The sequence below is a fragment of the Xenopus tropicalis genome, chromosome 10 (assembly GCF_000004195.4).
Source record: "Xenopus tropicalis strain Nigerian chromosome 10, UCB_Xtro_10.0, whole genome shotgun sequence".
Classification (NCBI taxonomy): domain Eukaryota; kingdom Metazoa; phylum Chordata; class Amphibia; order Anura; family Pipidae; genus Xenopus; species Xenopus tropicalis.
The window spans coordinates 16,069,725-16,092,186 of record NC_030686.2 but is presented as its reverse complement, the minus strand read 5'-3'; the positions used below and the strand labels follow the sequence as shown (position 1 = coordinate 16,092,186).

Here is a 22,462-nt window from a genome sequence, read left to right as displayed (position 1 = left end):
CCAAACCCTATTGGAATATCTTTGTTTTGTAGCAGGATAACATTTAATAAATGAAATCTGCAATTGCAAAGCACTATGTAATACTGTTTATGTAAAGGTTCATTGGAGCCACCATACTCTTTGCTCTCTTGAAGCTTCACTTGGTTTTACTAACCAGGAGTCAAGCCAAGCTGCACCCCATGATCTACCAGAGGAAGGAGAGCAGTTCTGGAATAGTAAACAAAGGGGAGTTGGTTGCTGCTGAATATAAGGGAGTGCTACAGGCAGCTAGAGATGTAGCGAACCTCACAAAAAAAGTGCCAAAAAGTGCAAACATTTGCGAACTTTGCGAACCCCATAGACTTCAATGGGAAGGTGAACTTTAATACCTAGAAAAGCCATTTCTGGCCAGAAAACTGATTTTACAGTTGTTTGGACAGTGGCATGCAGGAGGGGGCATGCAGGAGGGGGATCAAGGGCAAAAATTTCTCTGAAAAATACATTGTTGACACAGCGTTGCGTTTTGTGCTGTAAAGGGCAGAAATCACACTACATTTCTAAACTTGTGTAATAAACTGCTTTTACAAGGACTATTGGGTTACAGCAGATGAGATCAGCAGGACAGCTGTCCCCAGCAGCTACATACAGAGCAGTAGAAAGTAGATTACTAGTCAGCAAAGCTACCTAAACTCTCCCTCAAACCCCTGCACAGCTCTCTCCCTATGCTAACTCATCAAGCACACACAGGCAGAATGTAAAATGGCTGCTGAGCTTCGGTTTATATATGGAAGGGAGTGGTCCGGGGGTGGTCCAGGAGGGAGAGCTGCCTGATTGGCTGCCATGTATCTGCTGGCTCTGGGGTGAGAGGTCAAAATTTGGCTCCAGCTAAGGCGAACCCAAAATTGCGAACATCGCTAAAAGTTCGCGAACTTGCGAACTTGAGACCACCCGATGTTCACGCAAATTAGTTCGCTACATCTCTACAGGCAGCTTGGATTCGCTTAACCCAGACGTTTTCAGACTTTTTGATACATAGCCCAGCCTTTGAGCTTCAACACTTGGTTAGCACCCCATCTTGAATATTGCCTCAATCTGTACCTGAGCCAGTAGCAGCCAACCTTATTGCCTCAATCTCTACCTAAACCAGCAGCAGCCAACCATATTCCCCCAATCTGTACCTGAGCCAGCAGCAGCCAACCATATTCCCCCAGTCTGTACCTGAGCCAGCAGCAGCCAACCATATTCCCCCAGTCTGTACCTGAGCCAGCAGCAGCCAACCATATTCCCCCAATCTGTACCTGAGCCAGCAGCAGCCAACCATATTCCCCCAGTCTGTACCTGAGCCAGCAACAGCCAACCATATTCCCCCAGTCTGTACCTGAGCCAGCAACAGCCAACCATATTCCCCCAATCTGTACCTGAGCCAGCAGCAGCCAACCATATTCCCCCATACTGTACCTGAGCCAGCAGCAGCCAACCATATTCCCCCAGTCTGTACCTGAGCCAGCAGCAGCCAACCATATTCCCCCAGTCTGTACCTGAGCCAGCAGCAGCCAACCATATTGCCCCAGTCTGTACCTGAGCCAGCAGCAGCCAACCATATTCCCCCAGTCTGTACCTGAGCCAGCAGCAGCCAACCATATTCCCCCAGTCTGTACCTGAGCCAGCAGCAGCCAACCATATTCCCCCAGTCTGTACCTGAGCCAGCAGCAGCCAACCATATTCCCCCAGTCTGTACCTGAGCCAGCAGCAGCCAACCATATTCCCCCAGTCTGTACCTGAGCCAGCAGCAGCCAACCATATTCCCCCAGTCTGTACCTGAGCCAGCAGCAGCCAACCATATTCCCCCAGTCTGTACCTGAGCCAGCAGCAGATAACAAGAGAAAGATTTTCCAATTGTCTTCGGCTTTGGCCATACCAACGTGCCAGCTTTGTCTCTGCTGCCCCGCCATTTCAGTGACGTTGACCTAAGCCACCTACAGCGCATGTGCCACAGCGTGTTAACTGGAGCATCGGAAATAAACATACATGCTGGCAAGAGAGTGGTGGAGAGGGTTTGGGTAGGTGGTTTATCAAAGCAATCTGTACCTGAGCCAGCAGCAGCCAACCATATTCCCCCAATCTGTACCTTTATCAAAAAGAAAATACTTATTTTCCCCTTAAAAGTGTACCCCCCAATGATTCCGGCTCTGGTCCTTCCTAGCCATGTGCCCCGGGTATGAGGCCCACTGATGGGCCTGGCAGATCTAGATATCGATTGGGCAAATTTAGAGTCTGTATATGCAAGGACTACATCACCTTATTGATTCAGTCCTCTCTCAGATGGCCTGCAATCCCATCAATGTGATCGACACAGTTGGCACATCAGGGGAACATCCGCCAAATGAACTGATGTTTACCTGTATGTACAGCTTTAGAGCAACACTCGGATGTTGCAGACTCTGCCCTGTAGGGAGCTTGGTGGGACACTGACTGACAAAAGGGGTTATTCTCAATGTTTAGGATGACCCTAAAGTGATTCTGCTGTAGGTCTCCTTAACTCCTACTTGTACCACTGTTTTTAGACATTCATGAGTAGCCAGCAATGATCCAGGTTATTTCCCATATGCAGGAACCAGTATGAGGATGATGGAACTGAATTGGACTTCTGGGCCACCGAAATTAAATTTAGCTCCATATTTACATGGCTCGGTGTACTGGGGGCATTAAACATGAAGTTGGTGCTGCACGTGTATTGCTATGTATATTCTGGAGTATATCTGTGGCAGACTAATCAAGTTTCCCACACCAGCTCCCACAGCGCTTTTTAACTTGACTTGTTGTTAATTAACATGGAACTGTTACCAAGGAGAAGCCGCACAATGAGTGACTCCCTGTCAGATGGAGGTGTCGTATCATGTTTATTATATCCAGAAGGTTCTGTCTTCGGAGGCATCTTCTGGTTTATACCGTGGTGGCGTAGGAGGTCCTCAACACAGGCAAACAAACGCTAAGATTAGATTGCAAGCTCATTGCAGCAAACTTTTGCTACTGATGCTTGAGTTTCGCAGAGACAGTTTTATTCCAAGCAGAGCCTCGTGTAGGCCAGAAGTTCCCATGGGACTACCAAATAGGAAAGAGCGATCCAGGAATGCCAACATCCCAAAATGATGATTGGTTTCTCTTATAGTCCTGCTGAGGATCATTGGGTCTCATTAGGAATGCACTGAAACCAGATGTATTTTGGAGATGACCAAGTACAAGATACAAGTGACTTGCCCATATACTAGTCTAGACTTTTACTTGCATGAGTGCAGCTATACTAAGGCTCAGGGCATGTGGCGTGTTTCGATAATAGTCACAGGAAGAACCATTCAAGACGCACATCTCCCTCAGCACCTGACTCCTATTATTCCTATTCAATGGGCAATTCTCTGCCTATGACCTACATAGCTGTTAAATAGGCACCACTATGGAACGCAGCAGTCATTCGATTTAAGTGGTCCCTGTCCAGATGTGCCAGTGTGTAGCACAGACAGCACAATATTTTTAACTCAAATGACAAAAAAAGAAAGGCAATGGGTCCTTTTATCATTCTGGTTCTTTCAGAGAAAACAGCAGCGATCAAAGCACCGTGTGTGCGATAGAAATAAATGATCAAAGGGCCCAGGCAGGGTTCATTGGAAACAGGGGAATCAATCAGATTCCAAACCCAGAAACAACTCAAGTTTATTTTGATTATTTACAAGCCCAGGCGGGAGTGCTATGGGCCCCAAAATCACTACTGCACTGTGCCTAGTACTAGAATTCACCCCTTGGGCTTTGTGTTACAACCAGGAAAGAAAAACTGATTTAATTGGATTTTTTTAATGTGGAATTTTACCACTTGATCTCTCAATGGTGCAATATTACCCCAGCATTCATTGTGAATTAGTTTCAACACTCACAATGTGATGTAAATAAGGGGAATGATGCAGGACAGTGTTGGGGATCAAACTCACCAGGGATCAAGTTTTAATTGCAGCGGCGGCAGCTGATGTGAGCTTGTATATAAGGGCATGCACTTCCACAGAGCTTCCACTAGAGGGAGCATACTCCATGTATACACTCACACACTCACACACTCACACACACCCCTGCACATACAGAACATGTATTTGTATGCATCGCTTGGCTCCCAGTATATAACACCACTGGCACAGTTGACCACAGGGAAATCACGATGGCAGAACTAGCCTAAGCAGAGATGAGATAGGAGGGGGCTCATTTGTGCAGCTCGTTGCTTGTGCTTTTGTGTCAGTGGTTCTGCTTCGCTGGCTTGTGATCTAACTGTGAAATTGTATCATTTTCCTGCAAGTCTCCTTGGAAAGAAATAGGTTGCTCTTAATATAAGCTGAGATGCTGGTTGGACAGTCAGGGTTATGGAGGGATTGCTTGATTCCGTACCAAACCCATGTAAGTCATTGCTTAGTAACAGAATTTAGCTATGGTGCTGGCTGGAAGGGGCTAAGGAGGTTAGAGCAGGTTTTAAAATCAATACAGCCAGCAATGGTAATGGGACTAATAAATACCCTATTATCAGGGCTGGAGCAACAGGGCCCCTGGCAATAAAAGAAGGTTGCCCACTCCACACAATATATTATGTGCCCACTTAATTGTTAGCTCTGTGGTGCAGGGATTTCCTTCCTCCTGCAGTGTTTGTTCCCACTGCCAGTATTATTAGACCAAACCACTGTAAAATATATATATATATATATATATATATATATATATATATATATATATATATATAATTATAGAGAGAGAGAGACTGATTGAAAATCAGTATAGTCGCTCAAATAAAAAGAAAGGCCCAGGTGCTGCCACAAAAAATATCAGCATGTAGAACACAGAGCACTCATGGGACAAAAATTATGTGCAGTAAATTATGTCTTGATAAAGGACCAAAATGTCGACTTACACAATTAAATTTTTCCACATAATTTAAATCCCATGAGTGCTCTGTGCTCTACATGCATATATATATATAATATACACACACTCAATAGACAGATACACCTACAAGCTGAAGCCCAAATCTCCCAATGATATCGTCACATACACATATGAATGGCAATTGAATTAACCCTCACATTTTAATTAAGTGCAAATTCTAACAGAAATATAAAAGCAACATGCATGCACACCCTTTCAGCCACCAACAAGGCAGATAGAAGATAAAGTGCATAATGTATTGGGCACATAGATCAACTAATACCCATGTTCTGTGGCCCTATCACATTTATAATATATATTCACAATGACTCTGTTTCATAAAGTTGGCTGTGAGCTTGTTGATTGCACAAGGGGTTAAGCAGCCCAGTCTGTCAGAGTGCTCCTGTTGTCTGAGCTTGATGGTAATTGAGCCAGTGCGGCTGTGTAAGGAACAATACGGTAATGCAGGATTGCACTGGTGCACAAGTGGAGATGCCTGTGTGTGCAGCAGAGACACTGGGAGGCACACAAGATGCTCCTGCTCCCACTGATAACTTAGAACTGGCCCATCATACAGGAACCTTCTCCAGAGGCAGGAGCTACAACTGTGAGTGTATCAGTACCACCAAGTCATCTGTGCAGCATTTGCCATAAAGAGTCCCCCCTCCCTGGGTACTGACTGTTGGGACTACAGACCTCTGACTTGCAAGGCTGGAACTCTGCATGTTTCAGATCTAAAGACCTGATGCTTCAGGAGCTCGGTGTCCGGAGTGCTGAACTGAGCCGGCACCTTTGCACTCTGCTGCCAGGGCGTTTGGAAGTTAGTTCTACACTTGGACCTGCGGCTGAGCCTTACAGAGGAGAATAACAAAGAAAGGTAAAACCCAGCAAGGGACAAGGGATCAGTGTAGTGGATAAATTAATCCCTAAAACAGACGCGTCTGTGCCAGGCATACAAAAGCTACATGTGTGTGTATGGTGGCACTCCCAGAACATGACTAAATGACATTTACTTCCCATCTCCAGAGTAACTGAAATGGAATGTAAATCAGGGAAAGGATTCTGTGATGTGAAGAACATTCTTCTGTTACCATGGGAGGATGCATCCAGAGGGTCTCTAATATGTTATTAACCCTTCCAAAGCAAAGCAGAAAAGGAACAACTCCAGCTCAGCTAGATATCTTCTAATCTTCTAATCCCCCACCGGTGAGGGCAATCCCTTAAGCATCTTCATTTTCCGAATAACGCCTGGTCAGATGCCTGCATAGATGGTCAGGAGAGGGAACTGCAGCACGGGACAGAGGCACGCAGAGACTGCCAGGGCTGGAGTTATCAGCAGAAGGATTTATTTGTGTTCCAAGCAGTGAGCAGTTGGCAGGGAAGGAAGGGAAAATTTCTCTGCACAGCTGACGAGCACCTTCACTTTTTCCCAATGCCTTCCATGGCACTGTTGCTTTATGGAGATGGAGATATGGGTTCCTTGAGCTGCAGCCTGTGGGAGACACGTTGCTTATGCCTTGTAATTATGCAGGGGTTTTAAAAATCTAAAGAGCGATCGTTTATAAAAAGGTAGCAGGAGGCAACTCCACCGCCATCCCCGGGGGAAGATGAGCCTCCGCTTTGAATCTTAATAATCTGAGCAAGTTGGCACTAAACTCACAGAAAAGGGGAGCTAGCAAGGCAGCACGTTTGTGGGGTGACTCTTAACACAGGGTTCAATGAGAACATTCCCTGAAGGCTCTTTTTGCAAAGCTGACTCATTTGTCATGTGGCATTTGTGCCTGTTGTAGCAGCCTGTCGCTATTTTGGTGTTTCATACTGTTTCATCCTGGGTTCTGGGCACTATACCGACTGAATGAATGAGGGGGTGGTGGTGCCAAGCTGTGCTGCCGATGCCCACAGCGAGATGCCCCCCTGCTGGTGAGTATCTGGGGGAGTGTCATGACTCGGGAAGAGAGGATCCGGGCTCCAGCTGGCAGCTGCCCCTCAGGAGTGACCAGAACGGATGCCCATGTGGTTTCTCAAAAATGCCACACAAGGACACAACATCGCCATGCCTTATCTCTGCCCTCCCTGCAACACATAAAGTTGCATGGCCTAAAATACATCTGCTCGCCCAAACTAGCATTTCGGCATCGTACTTTTTGGTTTTTGGCCTTCTTCACTTCTCTGGGCTTCTTTCTGTCCTGGTCATCCAACAGACTCTTGTATTGGCTGTCCTTCCCCTCGCACACCAGGGTCCAGTTGGAGTGGAGCAAAGAGCTGGCTTTCCCAGCTGTGACATTTTGCAACAACAACCCTGTTCGATTTCATCGGCTCAGCAAAAGCGACCTGTATTTCGCAGGCTACTGGCTGGGCTTGCTGTTTGCCAACCGCACAGCACGACCCATGTTAGCAGAGCTACTGCCAGAGGACAGACGGAAGTGGTTTCAGAAACTGGCAGATTTTCGACTTTTTCTGCCCCCTCGAAACTTTGATGGGATCAGTGTAGGATTCATGGACAGGTTGGGCCACCAGCTAGAAGACATGTTGCTTTCCTGCAAGTATCGTGGTGAGGCCTGTGGCCCACACAACTTCTCCACTGTAAGTGACCTCTCTATTGTCCAATTGGCATCGCATTCACCATATTTGTAGGCAGGGAAATAAGAATTATTCACAAAGCCAAGAAAAGGTGCAAATGGAGTTTACATTTGCTGTTGTAGTTGTTTTGGGGTTTTTTGAGTATAGAAAGATATCCAGACTACGCACCACTATGCATTTCATACATACTGTAAATCGATTGACCCTGGTCGATCTTTGGCTATTTTATATTCATCATTTAATCTGCTTGCCTAAAGGCATAAATCTGTTTAATTGTACATCTTACCAACTTATTGTCCAATGTAGTGTTGTCCAACACAAGGTCTTCCCAATGTCGTGAAACAAAAGTTTCACCAACAGCTGGAGCATGTCTGGGGAGGTGGATGTGTACTTCAAAAACATCTGACGGACCACAGCTTGCCCATCCCAAGTCTACTGTGTTTGGCCAAGTCAAAGCTTCCTTAAGTTCCCCTCTGCTTTACTAAAACCTTTGTGAGGCAATATTGAGGATTTGCTCAGTTCAGCCCAACTCTGCTAGTCATAGAGTAATAATCTGCTACAACTGTCTGAGCTGATAAAGCGAAGAAGGACATAATTAAGCTTCCTAAATGAACTGACATTGTTTTATGGCAGTGAGGTCACTCCTTTTCAATCTAGGACTCTGAAATGTGTAGTGTAGCAAGTGATACATGTGTAGCCTGGGAGTTGAGAAAAACAGCACTGTGTGGCTTGTGGTTTGTTCATTGATATATGCCTGTGAATTGATAGAACAATATGTGGCCTAGGAGAAAAATATAAATGATTTATGGCTTTGGAATGCTACAGAAAGGCAACAGAAGAAGACAACTGGGGGGTGGGGCTGTTTGTGATAGAGAGAAGTGGGATTTGGGATTGATTAATGGATGAGCGGTATGGACTGAAATAGATAGGGATATTTCTGCAAGATATTGCTGTGCTCTAGATTGCATTATCTGGTAATCACAGCAAATATGCTGCTAATGACAACCTAAAAAAAACCCCACAGGTCTCCAGAGCTAAGGCACCATTTGACCTGAAGAGTTAGCAGTCAAATCGCTCTGAGATTATGTTGCCCAAGCATTATTGGCACACCAAGCAAATATCCCATAGCTGATAATAATCAACCACTTATTGTGTCTTGGCTTTTTCTTATGAATTCATACATTCAGTTAAATCTAAAGAGTATGCCCAATCGTTGGCATTGCATATGCTATCTGACAAAAACAGGACTTTATGGCACATTTTGATGATATCCTAAAAAAACATTCTTGGGAAGTGAGGCAGGAGTACTAAAAAGCTTATTTCTAAATTGTGTTGAGAAGTTTTATTGGTGGTATAGAGAGAAAGTCAGATAAGTGCAACCAAGGCCCTGCACAAGGTGTAAAGGAAGCATGATGTTCTTGGCACAACCTTACCTAGGAACTTTGCACATTTAATAAGCACCTGCTGATCAAGCTTGATGTCTACCTCTGCTTCTCTTGAACTTGAGCACCTCATTGCATGTTCTAGCACTTTAAGCATTGCAGTTAGATTGCAAGTTCTAGAGTCCTACCACTTTGTCAGTGTTCTGAACTTTTAACTTAAGGGCCCATGGACAGGGAATTGGAAAATCTCAGCATATGACTGTGGCTGTCCTTATTTTGTTTCAAGCCTTGCAGCAAAATTTTTTTCTTGGTTCCCTTAGTTCAGTGATCCCCAACCAGTGGCTTGTGAGAAATGTGTTGCTCATCAACCCCTTTGATATTGCTCCCAGTGGCCTCAAAGCAGGCGTTAAATATTTAATTTTGTTTGGGAGGCATGTGTACGGCCAAACAGAGCCTCATGTAATCTGCTAGTCCACATTGTTCTACCCAATAACCAATCACAACTCTCATGTTTGTGTTGCTCCCCAACTTTTTTTATATTTAAATATTTCTCACAGGTAAAAAAAAAGGTTGGGAACCCCTGCCCCCCTAGTTAATAACAAGCTTACAGATATATTGAATGACAATGTCACCTTATTGAATTTATGTTGGACTGATGGGCCCAACCTGAAGACCATCTCAAAATTTTGGGAGAAAGATGAATTACTGTCCTAGATACTAATCTAGGACAGCAATTCATCTTTCTCCCAAAGTTTTGCCCTAGATGGTCTTCATGTTGGGCCCACCAGTCACTGCTACAAGTTTGAGAACCATTGGCAAATGGGTTATTTGGTTTGTTGTACTATAGCTCAGTATAATATTTCCCATGTCCTCCAGAAGTCTACTTAATACAAGATGACACTTAATTTTGGATGCTACTTGTGCTCAGCACACCGAAAATCCTTTCATCCATTTATGTGAATGGCGCTCGGGCAGTGTCAGACTGGGACCCTAAGGGCCCACCAGAAAACCTTGGACCATGGGCCCACTCTCCGAACTATTTTTCCTCCTTTCCTCACCCAACCTCTTTATTCTCCTAGTCTCTTTTATTTACATGCTAGCATCTATTCTTCCATCTATTTCTCCTCTTTCTTCCCATTCACAAATAGGTAATGGCCATGAAGCAGGCCAAATGGTCAGGAGCAGGAGGGCCCACCGGGAGTTTTCCTGGTATCCTGGTGGGCCAGTCTGACACTGCGCTCGGGTCAGCAAAACTGCCCTTCAGTCATAAGTCAGAACTGTATAGTAATCTTTCTATGATAGATACAATTCAAGAAGATCTTTTAGTGTTAAGTCTGGGCCTCCTACTTTGGCATGCTGCAGGGCACATTGGAAGAGTTTTGTGAAAGGTTTACTATACCCATTATTTCCTACTTACAGTTTCCCTAGCATTTACTAAGGTTTTGTTGATTCATTTTGCAGCTTTAGTACAATTCAGTAGGTACAATTCTCTTCTTGCTCCTGGCCTTGACAGAGACCTGGCTAAATATAGCAATGCCATATAGAGTGTGCAAAGCCTTTATTAAAGACATGGCATCTGACATTCATATGCATTCATACATACTATGGTATTTTATCAGGAGCCAGTTAACTTGTCTGTATGTGTTAGGGGTGTGGGAGGAAACCGATGCAGACATGGGCAGAACATACACATTCCTTGCCGATAGTGCCCAAGCCAGAATTGAAATCTATTGACCCCAGTGCCAAGACTGGGAAGAAGTATTACTTAGCCCACATTTCTATAACAATTTTTATATGCCCCTAACCAATAGAAATACATAGTTAGTGTGGAAGAAATGGATATTAGTAACAGTAACCATGTTTCCCACATGCACAACCTGGCCCCCATAACTTGTGCCTGGTTGCTCAGTAATAAAGGAGACGCACTCCCAAGCACACTACCAAATACAGAAGGTTACCCACACACACTAGGCACTTTATGATTGGGACTAGCCCCTGTGCTTTATAAAAGAACATAATAAGGGCATAATAAAGCATAGGGTCTAGTCCCCATCTGGAAGAGCCTTCTTTATTTTGAAAAATATTGAAAATTTCTGTTGGCAACCAGGACAAATCAGGAAAATATTTCCAGTGTGGCAACTATGCCCCCGAGGCACAGCTTTACCTTGTACTAGGTTCCCAATTCCAACTCTCTTTTTTTTTTTCACCATGTTGCATTCACAGCTCATTCTTCTCCACCATAATGAACTTCAAGCTCTCGTTCTGTTCTTATCTCTGTGTTCATTACCCAGTTCTTACATGGATACACTTTTTATAAAGTATGGCAGATTTAAGGACTTTTGACCAGTGATTCCCAACCAGTGGCTCGTGAGCAACATTTTGCTCCCAGTGGCCATAAAGTAGGCGCCCATTTAAAAACCTCTGGCTTGGAGGCAAGTTTTGGAAGCACAGAGACACAGTTTTACTCCAAGCAGAGCCTCCTGCAGGCCAGCAGGCCACATGGGGCTACCAAATAGCCAATCAAAACCCTTTTTTGGCATCCTCAAAGAACTTTTTTCATGCTTGTGTGGCTCATGAATGAATAAGGTTGGGGATCCCTGCCTTTTGGACCAATGTTTTGAGTTTCGGATAATGCCACAGGTTGCTTTTTGCTAATGGAAATCAAAGCTTGCTGGATTCCATAGCCCTTATAAAGTGAATGCTTTTTGTGACTGATGGCTACTATTGCAGTAGCAGGAAAGGAACCTGTGCCAATGTTTAGTTCTCCTTCCTAGAACTATAAAGGCACAATATCAAATACTTTACCTGATAAGGCACAGTATGTTTGCCTGCCCACAAAGCTCTACATCTTGTAGGGAGCCTTAGCTGCAGCTTTCTTAGACATGGCAACCTGTGGTGTTTGTTCACCACCAAAAGCTCTGGGAACAAATACAGAGGAGCAGGATTTTAATAACATTAATGCTTCCTCTTAAACCCAACCCATCATGCTGAGAGTCATATTGTATGCCTTGTGCGAGAAATATGAACAAAGCTATCTGTGCTCAGGGCCGGATTTCTGTTTTGGGCGCCCCGAGGCCGCCCCTGTCGGTCGCCCCCTCCCCACCCATGCGCATGCGCGAAAGCGCGGCCCCCAGTGCGCATGCGCAAAAGCGCGGGCCCCTCCAGTGCGCATGCGCGAAAGCGACCCCATCAGTGCGCATGCGTTCCTTAAAACGCCCATACGGAGCAGTGGGGAGAGGTCCCGACTGCTCCGTATGGGAGCCAAATTTAAATTTTTTTTTGCGGCGGGGCGGCATGCCGCCCCTAAACTTCTGCCGCCCTAGGCCCGGGCCTTTGTGGCCTCTCCACAAATCCGGGCCTGTCTGTGCTCCTTTCGTTACTTTTCTCTATTTTCTATATAAGGTGGACTGACAATGTGATTGTTGTCGGTTCTGTGTATTGATCCTTATGTGGATCAGTTACAGGTATGTTCCAAAGAATATTCAGCCTTAGTCCTTCTTTCTCTGAAAGATGGATCTTTGTAATTAAGTAGGGAACGCATGGGTTAATTAAGCCTATTAATCATGATTATTAGTCTTTGTGGGTAAGGCCACACAAGCGATTTAATAGCCACACTGCAGTGTAGATTTTAATTTATAAGATTGTGTTGACATTTTGTTCTTCCTTCTGTCTATAAATAATTTCCTAATCAACACAGGCCCTTGCTTTTAGCATTGACTGATTTATTTTCTTTAGTTGCGTCTTGGAAGGTAATGGCCAAGCAGTCTAAAATACATCACTTTTGAGTTGCTTGCTTATCAGGGTTTCATTCTTCATACTATGTTTCCTTCTTACGATTCTTCCAGTTGATTATTTTGGATAAAGCAAAGGAGTACCTTATACCTCTTGACAACTACTGTGCCAGCTGCTAAACTCAGGAGATGGCAGTTGGTCAGTTGCCTTTCTTCCAATTCATTTTGGCAGTTCATATTGCCAAAATGAATTGGAAGATTATATCATAGCACTTTTACAAATCTTCCACCAGTTGCTTGTACAAGTTCTTTGTTCTGAAAAGTTCTGAAAGAGAACAATAATCCCACCATGTTTGGTTAGAAAATGGTGGGACTATTGTTGTCTTCTCCAAACCTCCTTAAACATGTCAGTCAGACTAAAGAACACATACTGGATGGTTTATATGTGATTTCGTTGATAACTCTATAGCAGTAGCGTAACTTGGGCTTGCTGGGCCGCCCTGCAAAAAAGACTGGTCCAGGTCCCCCTGTTGCCCGGGTCTTGTTGTGGGGTCTGATGTATAGGTAGTTATGCCACTGATCTGTAGGCTAACCCAGCTGTTCATCTATTAGTGCACTAATAACTATTGGTTTTTGAACCGAACATTTCATGGGAAGATGTAAGAAACTACAGGCCCTGTCACTTGTTGTATTTGATGACCTCCAACACATATATTATCAGCCAACATGATTTGATAGGGATGTCAGATCAGTTGAAGTTATTAAAGGGTAAAGTGGCAGAACATCTGTCCTCCATAGTCCAGCATCAGACTTGGTCTTCAACCCATTACACAAACTCTGTGACCACTCTCACAACAATAAGACAGATTTGGTGTAGGCTTTAATAATGGCCCTCAGTGGAAATAAGGATGGGAATTGTCCTAGACGGGGCCCACCAGGAGATCCTTTGGTACGCTCATAGCATACCTCCCAACGTTTTGAAAACGGAAAGAGGGACAAAAATAAATGCCGCACACAGCTTTCTGGATAATGGGTTTCCAGATAATTGATCCCAGACCTATAGAGAATGAGTGATATGTATGCACTGGAAAGGCATCTAATTAACCTAAAACACAGCTTGGTATGTGTTTTTAATTTACTCTTTAATAATGTCTCCTTTCCCCACTCACATCTCCTATACGGCGGGGCTAATCTTTGTTCTGATTACTGCAATGTTGATAGACCTCCCAGCAGGTAGCTCCATTCTTATTAGCCTGCTAAGAGAAACTTACCGTATTCACAGCATGTGACAGGTGAGGGATTTTTTTTAGCATGATAATCATCTAGATTGGGGAAATGACACGACACTAATTACATACAGCCCTCTCCGGCTCCTCCAGGAAAACACAAATAGCTCTGGTCCCAAATGTTTGCAATTAATCCAAAGAGTCAGGAAGACAAACACAAAAAATGCATCTAAATATTTGCAAATATCACCAGCTGCTTTCACAGTCTGAGATCAGTAAAACAAATGAAAAGACTCTCGTTCCTTCTCAAAAAGTGGCATGGAGTAGTGTATCCATATAATGCATGTATAGGGGTTCCGTGATTAGACTTCTGTTTAACTTACAGGAGTGTTAGGGCTCTGGCACATGGGGAGATTAGTCGCCCACAACAAATCTCCCTGTTCGCGGGCGACTAATCTCCCCGAATTGCCATCCCACCGGCGAAAATGTAAGTCGCTGGTGGGATGGCACATGCTGCGCAGGCGATTTCGGCAAATCGCCGAAGTTGCCTCGCGAGGCATTTTCGGCGATTTGCCGAGATCGCGCCGCCGCGCGTGCCATTCCACCGGCAACTTACATTTTCGACGGTGGGATGGCAACTGATGGCAACGCGGGGAGATTAGTCGCTCCGCGAACAGGGGGATTTGTCGTGGGTGACTAATCTCCCAGTGTGCCAGGCCTGGACTGGCAGTCAGCAAAATGGGGCTTCTGTAAGCTGCCACAGACTTATGTCTCATATTGGTTCTGTGTGTGGTTCCATGGGTATTATGTACTTGATTTGCCAGGTCCTAGTTTGAATCTCCATTTAGACAAGGTAGTGGTGATGTAAGATGGACCAAGGCGTGATGGATGGTTTAGGAAAAGTTGGCAGGGATTGCATTGAATAGGGGTTATAACTTGGGTGATATAATTGGACAGACTGGGTTATAACGACAGAGACAGATAGGGATGTTCTTTTTTTCCCATAAAAACGATCAATGCACTAGAGGCCCCCCCTTTAGATTAGAGGAACGGAGCTTCCATTTGAAGCAGCGTAGGGGTTTCCTCATGATGAGGGCAGTGAGGTTGGGGAATGCCCTTCCTAGTGATGGGGTAATGGCAGACTCTGTTAATGCCTATAAGAGGGGCCTGGATGAGTTCTTGAACAATCAGAATATCCAAGGCTATTGTGATACTAATATCTACAGTTAGTATTAGTGGTTGTATATATAGTTTATGTATGTGAGGGTATAGGTAGGTCAGTATAGGTTGTGTGTGCTGGGTTTACTTGGGGTTGAACTTGATGGACTCTGGTCTTTATTCAACCCTATGTATTTATGTAACTATACAGCCAAGTGGCAACCCTAATCCCTGAATGTTTCAACATCATTTTAAGGGTTAAATTATGAAGGAAGCTGACGCCAAACACTGTTTAATATGATTCTCCTGGCTTTCCAGGCCTAGAGGCCTTTTAATGCAAGAAGATCCTCCATTAAATATCTTCCCTGCTCTCTGTACTCCTGGCTCCCTGTACTTTATTCACAAAATCGGTGCTGGAGGGATCAATCACAAACATCCGTATCATTTTTATTAGAAATGCCAAGTGATGAGCCTGAAAGCCGATTGTGTGTGTGTGGTATTTCAACTATTTGCTTTTAGAGAAGCATGAAGAAAACATGCTGCTGCCCTGACATAATCATCATTCATGGATGTCTTCTTCTGAACCTCGAATGCACATACAGCCATGTGAAAGTTCATGTAAATGGATGTGGATTCCTATCTACAATTATTTTAACTTACTGTAACCCCTATTTGACTTTAAAAACCGGCAGCGCCAGCTAGAATAGGTTTAGAGCAAGGGGTACATAGGACTCAATCCCTCAGATGGGCTTTTTCTAAGTGGAAATATGCCAGGGTGTAGTGTAACTATAACTGGCTGATGCTGTGTGCAAAATAATGGATGCCTTTTGTCTTGGATAAATAAACACTGGGTGTATTTATCCAAAACAAATTAGTGCACAGGTTAGATCATACTCACATCGAGGAATTAGCAGTAACACACTCTGAGGACAAGAGAGGATGCCCACCAGTTGATCCCACCTCTTTCGAGACTGAGCAGGGTAAAGACACCTGGTCAGCACGGCACCACTATGTAGGGCTGGATAGATCCATCAGTCCTCAGGATGAACACCTTAGCTGTATTAGGATCCCAACAGCCTACTATGGAGCAGGGGTTAGGTACCAGCCTGATTCCTATGTCTTAACCATGGCCCTTTTTTAAAGCAACAGTGCCTGTAAGGAAGGATACTTACACCTACTTCTCCTGGTTGGAGACAGAACTGCTCTTGCTTCCTTTCCTATCTGCCTCACTTTCCTAGAAAGTGCTCTACAGAGTGTTACTATCTGTTCCTCGTTCACGGGGTCCCTGTCCCCCGATTTCTCTAGAGTTTGGATGGTGACTCCTAGGGTAGGATTGACTTTACTGGGGCCCTGTTGATCCCAGGCTCAGTGGACCTTCCACCTGAGACACCAGAGGCAGCCAAAGAGGAAGACCCCACCCCTTCGCTAAACACTATATTGAAGTGCAAAGGGTGGAGTCAACCTGTAAACCAATAAGGCACATATGTAAAACTATAAACTGGATACATGGGTCTTTGCCCAATAACAGCATAGACTAGGACGTGGTAGGGTTTAAAGCCATAGGGGCTTGTTAACCCTATGGTACATTACTTTTACTTTAATGATATGATCATTACTACTGATTGGTGGTTGCCTGTTGTGGACCTTGTCACCTCTACTTAAGGCTCTTCAACCTAGGTGGCCCCAAAGTCTTTATGGAGCAGCCTTGCCCTAATATTATCCATCCCTGCTGGATCTGGGGGCAGTTGGATCTACCTTGTCACTCAGGGCAATTTTATATTGGGGTACAGGGGAGCCCATTTCAGCAGTGCAAATCTCTTTCTTAGTGGTTGTTGCAGACACTAAATCTACTGCTGATCTGTGTGACAAACCTTAGAGAGTGCATGAACACAGCACGATTTGCTGATAGGGGCAATCTGAAAGGTTTATATTTGGTACTTCCTCCATAATTATTGATTTTTTCCTTATTTTGCAGGGTGACCAGAATTTGCTTTGTAAATAAGTTGGTTTGATTTTGGGTGCCATTTTGCTTTTGCCCAGTTTAGATAGTCTGTCCATATATTGCTAGAATATAAATTGGGAGTAACATCATGCCACATTTCTGTGGGCAGTAAGAACCTGTTACAGGGGCGGGCCAAGCCGACCAGGCGCCCTAGGCAACCCGGTTGGCCAACTCCGCCCACCTCCCCGCCCCCCCCGAACGGGGCATGCATGCAAAACAACAGGAGGCGGTGCAGGGGGGGGGGCGGGGCGATTAGATCGGTCATTACCTCCGCCGCTAATGACAAGCGGCGGAGGCAATGACAAAGTAGCACTAGGGATAGGCAGGAGGGGCTCCTGCCTGGCGCCCCTCAATGGTTGCGCCCTAGGCAGCTGCCTGTTCTGCCTACCCCTAGTTCCGGCCCTGACCTGTTCTATGTGTTATAACATTTTGGTGTTGGATGTTTTTTCATCAACTTGGAATAGCATTGGGCAGCATTTTTACTGTTAATGTCAGATTCATAAACTAGTCACCAGAGGGGCCAGGAATCCAAGGTGAGGAGATATTGGACTGATGGTCCCCAGGCAGTCTCCTTATAAGTGCTTTTTAGTAGTCATTTATGGCTGTTATAGGCACTTGGTTGGCTGAACTCAAGTTGTAGTGATGGGCAAATTTTTTCGCCAGGCATGGATTCGCATCGAATTTCCGCATTTTGCCATTGGTGAATAGTTTTGCGAAACTTCTGTGAAAATCCATAGAGGAAAAATTGGTCGCACATCAAAAAAGTCGCGGTCGCATAAAAATTTGGTGTGGTCGCGTCAAAAAAGCCAGGGGCGACAAAAAAAAAACACGGGTGACAAAAAAATAATTTGTGCGACGAATGCGTTTCACTAATTTTTTCGGGACAGATTCGCTCATCACTAGTAATTTGAGCACAGCATCTCCAGTGTAGAGCAGAATTGCTGTCCCAAACCACTCGTATAACTTATAGCAATGGGAGTACATGCTAGGATTTAATGTTGCTCATCTTCCTGCTCTCTCCTTCTGCATGCTGGAATAACTTCAGAACACTTTTCCCCTCTGCGGCAAATTAGAGAGGCTTCAGATGGGGTTTTTGCCTTCCTCTGGATCAACTAGCAGTTAGGCAGGTTATATATAGGCATTATGGTTGGACTTGATGGACATATGTCTCTTTTCAACCTAACTTACTATGTTACTTTATGCCATTTTATCCAAACCATCTCCTCATGCCCCCCTACAAGTCATCAGCTTTGTGCCATCGGAATAACCATTCCTCTTGCATTTGTTTCCCATATTGGCTCTGGGTATAGCGTGTTGGCGAGAAACGTGTTGGGTATTAGCATTAACAATTGCAAATACTCTTATGAGAGCAGTGTTTGTGCATAGAATATATCATTATTTTGGATAGCCGGGGAATGAGGATAGGCAGTAAATGCTTCTTTGGATTTATTCAGAACAACAAATATTGATTTATATCCAGCTGGCACCGATTCTAACTTCAAAGGGTAGTAGCCAGCCTTTCAAGCTGCATTCCTTTCCATAACGCTAGAGGTGGTTGAAGCCCCATTCTTTCGGCTTAGCTGCTCTCTCTCTCTCTGCTATACATCAGCAGGATATAAAATAAATCCTTTTTCTCAGCTCAGTATAAATAATTCAACTGGTCATGCACTACAGAGAAAATCCCTATGGCTAACGGGTGGGAGCGGGGAAGACCAAATCCAGTGTGGGTTTCCCAGACACATTGCACTATAGAGCAGGGTCACAAAACCTTCATTTTGTGCCCGATTAGCCCTCTTTGCTCTGTTGTTTTATGAGTTTTGGGTTGTTGTTTAAAATTGCCTTTATTATTCAGGATTTACTTTGAGGTTTTGCAAGAATATAGTATAGGTTCCCTTTGGTTCTGTAACCCATAGCAACAAATTTTGGGGTAGTTATTTTTTACTGTTCCACTTCACTTGTATATATAATAAAAGCTAGTTGATTTTTGGTTACCAGGGAAAATGTCCCTGCTGATACACAACCTGTTACTATTGTTAATATTCTATTGCCCCCAAGGCAGTCAGAGTGCTGCCACAAGTAGCAATGCGTTTGCAGGCGATCGTTACAAGTAATGAGTTAAGGTGGCCATACACGGGCCGACTATAGCTGCCGATACCGGTCCCTTGGACCGATTCGGCAGCTAATCGGCCCGTGAATGGGCAGGGCAGAGCGGCCTGGCCGACCGATATCTGGCCTGAAATTGGCCAGATCTCGATCGGCCAGGTTAGAAAATCCGGTCGGATCGGGGACCGCATCGGCTCGTTGATGCGGTCCCCGATCTGACTGCCCCATTGCCGCCCACATAATCCGATCGTTTGGCCCCAGGGCCAAACGATCGGATTATTTTTTTTTTTACCTAAATGCTCCCCGATATCGCCCACCCGTAGGTGGGGATATCGGGGGGAAGATCCGCTTGCTTGGCGACATCGCCAAGCGAGCGGATCTGCTGGTGTATGGCCACCTTAAGTTATGATGTCCCAGTTGTTGTAACTGCTGTATAGCATTTAGTTTTATTTTTTAACACCTATTACATTAGAGACTAAGGGGCTAGTCTTTGGTTTCTAAATAATATAATGTGAACAATGGGTTTTACATTAAGCTTCAGACCACTGTGGGGAAATACTCTGTTATAATAGCTACAATAAAACAGGGCAGAATTGCTGCTCTGTAATCCAGTAGAAGAACTATTACAATTTCTGACCTTAATATACCCCTGGGTTGTGAAGTCTTAGTTGACAAAAAGTGTGTTTTGAGCTGACCACAGATCTGTTTGTTGTCTATGCAAGGTGTGCTTTCTCATCTGTAGCTTCCCTTCTTGCAGAACTATAATCTGTTGGCAGGGCTGTAGCCCAGGCTGGTGCTCCCTAGGCATTGGGTAGGATTGCCCCAGTTGTGGAGGTTCATGTAACACCCTTATCCCTCAGCTAGTGGAGGAGTTTCCCCCCCCCACATTTTAAATTTACCATCTGGAAACCAGAGGGCCACCCCTCCTAAACCTGCTGCCCTAGGCATAGCCCTCAGGTACCTATATGGTCTATACAGCCTGCTTATTGGTCAAAATCCACTGCCCATGCTTTAGAAGTTTCACCTGTAGAAGTCCAAACTCTATAGGGTGATCTGGGTAGAAACAGTACCCCTGCAACCCACCTTTCTTTTTAACAAAGCATTTTCTCTCCCTTATTTAAAGCATCTTCGGCATTTCAGAAGGGTATAAGAAGATAATCAACAGTAATTCAAAAAATTTAATATTCTGGTCACTGATTTCTTGCACTTTACTCCTCTACACTCGCTTGTAAAAATCCCACCTGCACGATCCCATAATATAACTAATAAAAAGACATTGGGTTGGGACTAATTACGCACATAACACTGCATTCAGGAGAAAGATTTAATGATAATGGGACATGCACATTTTAATTTATAATCCGGTAGGCTGATTAATTAGCGGAGACAAGAATGTAAATAAAGTCATGCCGTGTAGATACAGCCTGTTGTGCCTTGAGGGAATCTCACCAGAATTATAATGGAATTTGAGATTTACCTTTAGCAGGCACCAGTTGGAAACAGATAAAAAAGGGCAACCATGTTTTGATTCTAATTTACTTTCTAATATTAACCTGTGCATTATTAAAGTGTGGGTAGTGGTGTACGTGGAAAATGAGAAAAGGCAAAGCTTGAACCATGAACTGCCCCCATTTTTTGGGCATCTAAAGTCTAGTCTGCTTGGTACTAAAGGTATCTTTCTTCATACTTCATTTGCAGGCCTCCTAAGCAGAACAGGCAACCTCTTTTCTGTCCTGTTTCCAGGAGTGACACTTAATCAGAAACACTTGCCAACTTGTCTGGTTATATCAGTATGGCAGTGCCGAGTGCCTAATGAGAAGGAGAGTGGCTATTCAAGCTTGTAGAATTGAAAGACGCACAGAAACAACAATAGAAAAGGACAGAGTGATGGAGGCAAGTTGGAGTGGTAGAAAAAGCAACAGTGGAACTGGGCAAAGGAACTGTGCAAAGGAAGACTGGAATAGGGAGAAAAAAAGAAAGATGGAGAACAGTGGGGTACATATAAGTAAGGGTTGGGAGAAGGGGGAGAACATCAAAGGATGAAGAAGAAAACTTAAACCAAAAAGTGGATGAACATACTAGAATGGGAAGGGCTGAGAGACGGCATAAGTGCAAATGAGGGAGATGGAAAAGCATCAGAAGAATGGGAAGAGTAGGAAGAATGGAAGCATAAAAGAAACAGAATTGATGGGAGATAAGGAGAGCATAACCGAAAGGGCAAGGGACAAGCAATGGGATCACATAAGTGAAAGGGAAAGGAAGGGTGGTGGGTAAGAATAAGAACTTAGGTAGAGAGGAAGGATGGAAGATTGGCAGAATGTAAGGGAAACAAAGTGAGATAATAGTACAAAAAGGAGAAGGTGGAGTGCAGAAGAAGGTACAGTATGAAGTGACAGAAAAGGAGAAGAAAAGTGGAAGAATTAAATGAATATAAAAACAAGACATTAGAGAATGGAATGACAGCAGAGTGTATATGTAGACTGTTGAATATGGTTGTGGGTCTTTGCACTGGGTCTTGTGGTTATCTGCCCAATATTCTGCTATTTTCGGACTTGATCAAACACTGCAAACCACTGTGCAGTTTTGGCATGATTTACCGCAGCACTTTAACACACAGCAGCCAGGATCTCCATTCTCTGAGGAAACCATTTCAAAATCAGGGGTTTCATCCAAGAATTAGTGAGCATTCGACCCACTGAGCTCTATAAAAGAATAAAACATCCAGCAAAATTGCCTGTGGAATAGAGAGAAGAACCAGAAAATAATCAGATAGCACTTGTCCCAGGCAAAGCTAAGCTGGAAAGCCTTAGGAAGAAAGCCAAGGGTTTGCAACCAACTGTCTTTAAAGATACCAGATTGAAAATCTTCCCTTATTCACTTCTTATCCCCTGCAGTTGAGCTCCAGCACTGAGCAAAATATCATCAAAAGCTCCTCTTTATTACCCATGAACACTCATACATCCCCCTGTGAACAAAAGCTACAACACTTGTTCAGGCAGCCTCGAAACGGACACCAGATTTTCCAAATGTTACGGTCTTTGCACCTCCGCACAACTAATGGCTTGTATCAAATGCGAAATAATTCACTGGTGGCTTCTGCATCGAAATAACTGCCACAAACACAAAAAATGTTATCCTTAAGAAAAAAATATACACAAGATGTCTTTGTACTATGAAATGCAGAAGCCTGATACCAGCAAAACTGGTTTATTTGAAATCCATGGTGGTAGAAGAGAGGGCTCTAGCAGGTCTAGACTGGGAGTCAAAATAGCCCCTGGTACATTTCATGTACACAGAGGCCCAAACGACCCACCACTCAATAAATAGTGACTGTAGCATCTTACAGCA

The 22,462-nt window shown here is 44.3% G+C and overlaps 1 protein-coding gene across 2 annotated transcripts in view; it reads left to right on the top strand.

Moving 5' to 3' along the window:
• The window catches only part of asic2 (acid sensing ion channel subunit 2), a 286,936-nt gene that overhangs the window by 123,652 nt on the left and 140,822 nt on the right, over window positions 1–22,462 (top strand). Inside the window, exon 1 of one of the 2 annotated variants that reach the window (XM_004918606.4) lies at window positions 5,411–7,515. The exons of the other annotated variant lie outside the window; for it this stretch is intronic. Within the exon in view, the coding sequence (XP_004918663.1) occupies window positions 6,874–7,515 (642 nt within the window). The 5' untranslated portion in view covers window positions 5,411–6,873. Of the gene's footprint in view, window positions 1–5,410; window positions 7,516–22,462 lie in introns of those variants that run through there. 2 annotated transcript variants of the gene reach the window in all.